The sequence below is a fragment of the Mytilus californianus genome, unplaced genomic scaffold (genome assembly GCF_021869535.1).
Source record: "Mytilus californianus isolate M0D057914Y unplaced genomic scaffold, xbMytCali1.0.p SCAF_7, whole genome shotgun sequence".
Classification (NCBI taxonomy): Eukaryota; Metazoa; Mollusca; class Bivalvia; order Mytilida; family Mytilidae; genus Mytilus; species Mytilus californianus.
Window position 1 is genome coordinate 49,018,255 of NW_026262723.1, and position 6,587 is coordinate 49,024,841.

A 6,587-nucleotide genomic window follows, 5' to 3' on the forward strand; every position below is an offset into this window, starting at 1 on the left:
TTCTATTTACATAAACATGTCCTTATTAAGGTAGATAGGGTGTCTTCCTCCATCTTGGATTTTGAAATACCAGAAAACAATCGGTCTAGATCTTTAATAATTTGTGCAAATTTTGAGAGAAGTCAGTCATTCATGTGTAAGAATTTTCATTTCAATATAGAAAATGACATGTTTTATCATATTTATGGTTGTATTTTACAAAAAACAGAATACTTTTGTTTGATTCAATTTTTTCCAACTTTGTCACATAAGGGGAGGCAACTCAAATGTAAGGGCAGATAATTCAGATAAAGTTACTTTTACAATAGAATGTGTTAGGAATTTACCTATTTTATTATGTAGCAAGAAAACGGGTCCCGTGACCCTATTTTTTCTTTTTCTTATCTGAAAGCATAATATTAGAGCTATCTTCTCATATTTAATCTCAAAATTCTATGATTTAGTTTTCGTTTTATGGCAGAAAATTGGGTTTTTCATGCATAATCTATACAAAAATCTGTCAATTTTGCACAACTTGTAGCGTGAAAATAAGCCCTGTGACCCATTTTTTTTTTTTTTTTTTTTAAAAGCATGAAATAAACTACATTTTGGCAAATTATTAAAAAATTCTATGGATTATAATTTAGACACCCCATCTACCTTAAGGTCTTTTCTTGGTTCTAACTTAATTGCTTAAGCTACAGAATGAACAACATCTTTTCTTGTCACCAGCATATAATACATCATCAAATCCAAAATATTTTACCAATAGTTTCCTGAAGCAGTTATTTTCATTTTTACAATATTCAATTACAGAACTGGTCAACCCTGCACGTGCTTTTGATAAGTCACTATTGTTAAAATACATAATAGCTTCAGCATTGTCACCATTTCGACCAGCTCGTCCTATTTCCTGCATGTATTTCTCTAATGTTGTAGGTGGTCGGCAATGAATAATTCTCCTTATAGATGGTGCATTTAGTCCCATGCCCAGGGCAACTGTTGCTAGTACCAGTCTTAATATAGGCTTACTCTGGCAAAGGTCCTTCACAATATGTTGCTTCATAGTCTCTGGATAGTCAGAGTGATATTGAGCAAACATTCTATTTTCAGTAATGTTTTCTCCATGGTATCCCTTTTCCTTCAGTTCATACTCCAAATAGCGGAAATAGTACCCAAGACTCTCCAAATTTTCCACATAGATTACAGTTAATGGAAAATCACTTTGCTGCTCATATAATTGTTCCGCTATAGGTTTAATCAGTTCATCCAACTTGTCAACTTTCCTGATATTTGGGAGTCTTCTCCTTACCTCCAAAAATATATTGGGACGATCCGGATTACTAATAATCAGAGTTGTTTCCCTATAGTTCAATATAACTTCCAATTCCTTGAGTGCCTTTGGTGTAGCTGTTGCTGTAAGAGCAAGATGCCCTGCTGTTTCAAAAAGGCATGTTAACTCACCCAACTTCATAAATTCTGGTCTAAAACTTTCACCCCTACAAAGAAATAAGGAATTATTTACAGGGCACTGAATTCACCTCCGAGGATTGACATGTTCTCTTAATTGGATTAATACACAGATGTATATATATATATATATGTGTCATTAGAAGATGAAGATTGACATTGACAAAGCTGTATCATTAAACCTTATTCATGAAACATGTATTTCAACTTAATATTCATGCATTTATAAACTTTTTTTGTGTTGGAGAGAAATTTCTGTTTGTTAATTGATTATTTATCAATTTGTATTATTGTCTTTTCTCATTTTCTTTCTCAATTGGAAAGAATTGAGTGTTTTATTTTTTATACATGTAAAATCTGGTTTCCTTATGGACAAGATTTAAATGCGCTATGTGAAGATTCGGTTTTTCTTGATGTTATTGTATATTGCCTGATTTGCCACTATTTGTTAAAGTTTATCATATGGGAATGTAGTATGATTCAATTACAATGCTACTAATAATGTGGACTTCAAAAATGATCAAAGCCTCTACTTTAAACAGCTATAAAAGGCTCAAACATAACATGCATAATAGAAAGTTAAATTATGTATACACATACAGTATAGCTGAGGCTTTCCATGAAATATCTGTAAATAAAAGTCATATCTTTGTTTTGAATGATTTTTGCAGTAATTTACCTATATCATGTACAAATGTATATACTTTAGAGCAGTATTGTTAACAAAACAGAGCAGAAAAAACTCAACACAGGTCCACTATGCTACATATGTAGCAACTTGATACTACCGCAATTACAGAATTTAGAAAAAAGTCATACATGTGATAACTTTGCTTTTTTTTTTTGTTATTATATTGCCAACAAACTGATCAAGACTCAACGTGGGGCCACTAGGCTTACTACCCACTTTGCAACCAGCTGTAAAGTTTATGTACATGTATGTACATATGTTACCTAGGGAGGGAATCGAACCCTCGTACGTTGAATAATCCTGATCAGTTTTGTTTACAATATTATTCATGAATATCATTATGCAACTTTTTTTAAAGAAATAAGTTTTGGGCTGTTAAATATAATTTCAGAAGTTTTTACAAATTTGTCTTCAATATAATTATAACCAATGTAAGCATAGGAGATAAATAATTGATATTGACCAAGTTTTTTTTCTAAATTATTCATACCACTCTGAAATCATGTGAACTTCATCAATTACTATGCAGCAAACATTGGTCTGGTAGGCTTCTGATCTCATTAACTTCCCAAATTTCTTATTTGAAAAAGTTTCTGGATGCACATATAGGATTTGGTACTCTCCTTTTTGTAGTTGTTCAAATGGCACATCTGTTTCCAATTCATTTTCAGTGTCATCATCTTCTTCAAAGGTTATTCCTTTGGTGCCTGTTTGGTAGGATAAACATGTATATTTATATGTTTGTACTAGATGAATTTCATGTAGGCTCTAGATCTGTATTAGACACTTTTAAATCTAAAAATTGTGAGTTAGAGTATAATTGAAACTTCAACTCGAAACATTATACATGTATATATTCTATACATGTAATGTATGTACATGTCCAAATTTTAAAGTCACACCCTAATTTCTTGTTTTCAATTGTTGCTGTATTTCATTTTTTTTTGTCAAATATTTTGTATATAAAGGGGTCAGAGTGTAGGCTTTATCTATTACTTTCCTATACAGTGTGATTTAAAGCTCGGGCCTCTGCATTGAAGGTCAAAGTGCAACATAAAATTGCTAACATAACATGTGATTTTGGATTTTGGCAATTACACTACATCTTCTTATTTTTATGTACATGTTCATGTTTGTTCAGCAATGGAGTTATTAATATGTGATAAACATGATAAACAATAACTGATAATGTGTTTCAAAATTAAATGATGCCAAAATATAGAGGTTTATGTAATATTCAAGTTCTCACTTAAGGTGTGTCACCTTTATATATAATTTATATTAAACATTGTTAAACATGTACTGTTCTTTATTTGAAAATTTGTATTTGTAAAATAAATACAGTTGCTCAAATAGATTTTTTTTTATCTATATCCAGCCATTATCATGACAATTTAACACAATACAAAGAAACAGCTAGTAAAGCATCCAATTGGAATTTCATTTATGAAATCTTATAAATCAGAAAGAACTAGTGAATCTGTGAGCTGCAATGTACGTCACCTACACACCTTGATCATAAAATCTCAATCGTTGAACAAATGTTGTTTTAATATTCAGAACACTTATACTTATATTTCAAGTATTCATATTCTCGCTGCGTTGAAGACCCATTTGTGGCCTCTGGCTGTTATCTGTTCTTTGGTCGGGTTGTTGTCTCTTTGACATATTCCCTATTTCCATTCTCAATTTTATCATGTTTATATTGCTTTTCTTATGCAACATTTTTTGAAAACACATGAATTGGTATCCCATGAATATATATGAATCCATAGTAGGAGAAATAGAAAATAAAGGAATATACATGAATAATGTATATATTCAATGACAGTATATATATGCAGTAAACATGGTAAATGTGCGTGGTACAAAATCCCACAAAATGCATAGAACAAAAAACAAATTATCAAAAAAAAAAGCTTTTATTACTTCTCTTCATCTTGACAGTACTGGCCCACTGGGGATCATCAGGAATGAACAAATCATTCATACAAGTTCAGGACAGCCCATAAACTGCATAGTACTAGTGTCGACTAACTCTTAACAAATATATCATAATTTTATTCCTCTATACAGGTATAAACACCATATAGAGGGTTAGTTCGAATTCCCAACCTGTTTAAGGTTCATCGTAACAAATGGAGAAAAATGGGTGTAAAAATAAACTAATGAGAAACTTGGGATACAACTTTGAGATGTTCAGACTCCCTCTCAGGTAAAAACTGTATTGAATTGTATTGATTGTCCTTGATTGGCATGGACAATAGGCAGATAATAGATATCTACACAACTATAGGTGAGTTGAAGGGTGTAACTGAGTGGACAGTATCAAAAACAATTGAGGTGTTTGTTTATTTTTACACCTTCTGCAGGAACGAAAAGAAATGCCCATCAAAATCAAAAAAAGATTTTATCTTTCTGAAAAACAAAATGCATTTAACTTTTATATATCTAGAGGATGCCAGGCCTTAAAACTTTTCCAACTGCACAGGTTAGTCTGTAATCAGAGTAGTTTTTGAGGTGTAAATACAGCCATTTTTGTCCATTTGTTATGATGAACCTTAAGCGGTTCTATTGGTAAACATTACAAGCATACAAATTATATGTTTATTCTACATTAGCTACTGGTAAAGGGGGAGGGTTGAGACCTCACAAAACATGTTTAAACCAGTCACATATTTGCACCTGTCCCAAGTCATGAGCCTTTTGACAAGTTATGACTTATATTATAACTTATATGTTGTTGTCTTTCTTATCGTTTTATTTTACTTATTTAGTGAAAGACAACTAAGAATACCTTTCGGTATCCACCAGAGGGGGATTTAGGGGGCGGGACCCTGCCCCCCCCCCTTTTTGTGGGTAAAAATTGGTTGATTATATAGGGAGTCACTGAAGCATGACTGGAGCGGGCCCCCACTGTTTTAAACTTCTGGATCCGCCACTGTCCACACACCCGCACGATTACCACTTCAGGTGTTGGTTCACCTTGTTTAAATACATATAATTTATAACTGTCAATCATTCTTTATCTTATCTAATATAATTTGTATGTGCGAGCGCTACACTACACTATACCTGAGATGTTTAAGCTGCATGCTTTTATTCCTTTTTTTCGAAGACTGAGTACCTGATCTTGCATTAGAGAATTCAGAGGTGATGCAACCAGAACGGTCATTGGTTGTAGTCTATTAAGTTTCTTTTGAAAAAACCAAGGTAAAATCTGGAAGATCAGGCTTTTACCATAGCCAGTCGGTAACACTGAAATGCAGTCTTTGTTAAAATACAACGCCTTTAATGTTTCCAACTGCTTCTCTTTTAAAATTATATCTAACGATGAGAATAAGCCACTTTCAATCTTACAAAAGTTAATACAATCTTCAAAGGAAGCCATTTTGAAATTTTATCCTTCCACTAGCAGTAAACCGTTCATTTTCCGGCGAAGAAATGTAAGGCGTAGACACATATCACATACCGTATTACAGCCGAGGGATAGAAGGAGAGTAGCGGATTCACCCGAGGATTGCCGATTGATTTCGCGACGTCGCTTTAGATGTAGTCACATTTGCGGAAATCCACTGACGTCATAATCCCGATTGCGCGGATTAGAAAAAAGTACCTGCAATGAAAATCGGCCAAATCACGAGAATTGTTATATTTATTCATGAATAAGGAAGTCAACAATATTAACTTCGAATGGGAAAAATATCAAATCCACATTCCTAATTTTGTATGTCTGTTCTTTCATTTAGGAAATGAATAAGAGATATGAAAAACATAAGACGTCGATGAGAGAGAAACCCAACTACACAAAAAAAAAAAACAATAAGTAATGTATAAAGTAACTTCACCATTTGGCTAACTCTAAATCGTAATGAGAATTGTACGGATAAATTTAACAGAGACTATCAACAAAATGACAAAAAAAAAACGTAATAAATAATAACAGCGCATTCCTGACTTTGAAAAGGTACATTAAAGAATTTAACGGCATTTTTAGAATTTAACCCGTGGAATATATAAGTGTATGAAGAAGAACTGTCAGTTAAAATGACCCAGTTATAAGACACGTATTATAGACCAAAAACAAAAACGCACCCGTTGATATGCTAAGCATATCCTCTATGTACATATTGAGAGAGAAAAATCGGCACACAGGAATTATATAGTATTTGACAGACCAGAGTTGCAACTCATTGATGTTAAGTTACTGACCAAATACGAAGTCTTTTTGTAAAGTAGTTTCTCAGATAAGAAACAAAATATTTGTTGGACCGGACAAACAACGTGGTTGCACTCACTCCTAGATTGAAGGTATAATACAGACAAGTAATTCAATAATTATATGTACCGTAATAAAAATAAATACCCGGCTGAAGACAAGCTTTGGTAACTTATCTATTGATACAGAATCATTAAATTTCATGCTCTAATATCGACTGCTGTATGA

At 32.7% G+C, this 6,587-nt stretch overlaps 1 protein-coding gene across 1 annotated transcript; it reads right to left on the bottom strand.

Annotated features, from left to right (window-relative positions):
* Positions 1 to 658: 658 nt before the first annotated feature.
* LOC127709745 (uncharacterized) lies at positions 659 to 5,552 on the bottom strand. Its single transcript, XM_052215419.1, has 3 exons — positions 5,216 to 5,552; positions 2,631 to 2,847; positions 659 to 1,478 (listed from the first exon to the last, which is right to left on the bottom strand). The coding sequence occupies exons 1-3, from the start codon at positions 5,529 to 5,531 to the stop codon at positions 665 to 667; spliced, it is 1,347 nt and encodes a 448-aa protein (XP_052071379.1). The 5' UTR covers positions 5,532 to 5,552; the 3' UTR covers positions 659 to 664.
* Between the last annotated feature and the right edge of the window lie 1,035 nt (positions 5,553 to 6,587).

What these genes read in the sequence shown, in the direction of transcription:
- LOC127709745 (XM_052215419.1), bottom strand. Translation starts at nt 5,531, where the DNA reads ATGGCTTCCTTTGAAGATTGTATTAACTTTTGTAAGATTGAAAGTGGC. An exon ending in ATGCAGCTTAAACATCTCAG is followed by an intron (nt 2,848 to 5,215) that starts GTATAGTGTAGT and finishes CCTACCAAACAG; the next exon opens with GCACCAAAGGAATAACCTTT. An exon ending in GTTCACATGATTTCAGAGTG is followed by an intron (nt 1,479 to 2,630) that starts GTATGAATAATT and finishes ATTTCTTTGTAG; the next exon opens with GGGTGAAAGTTTTAGACCAG.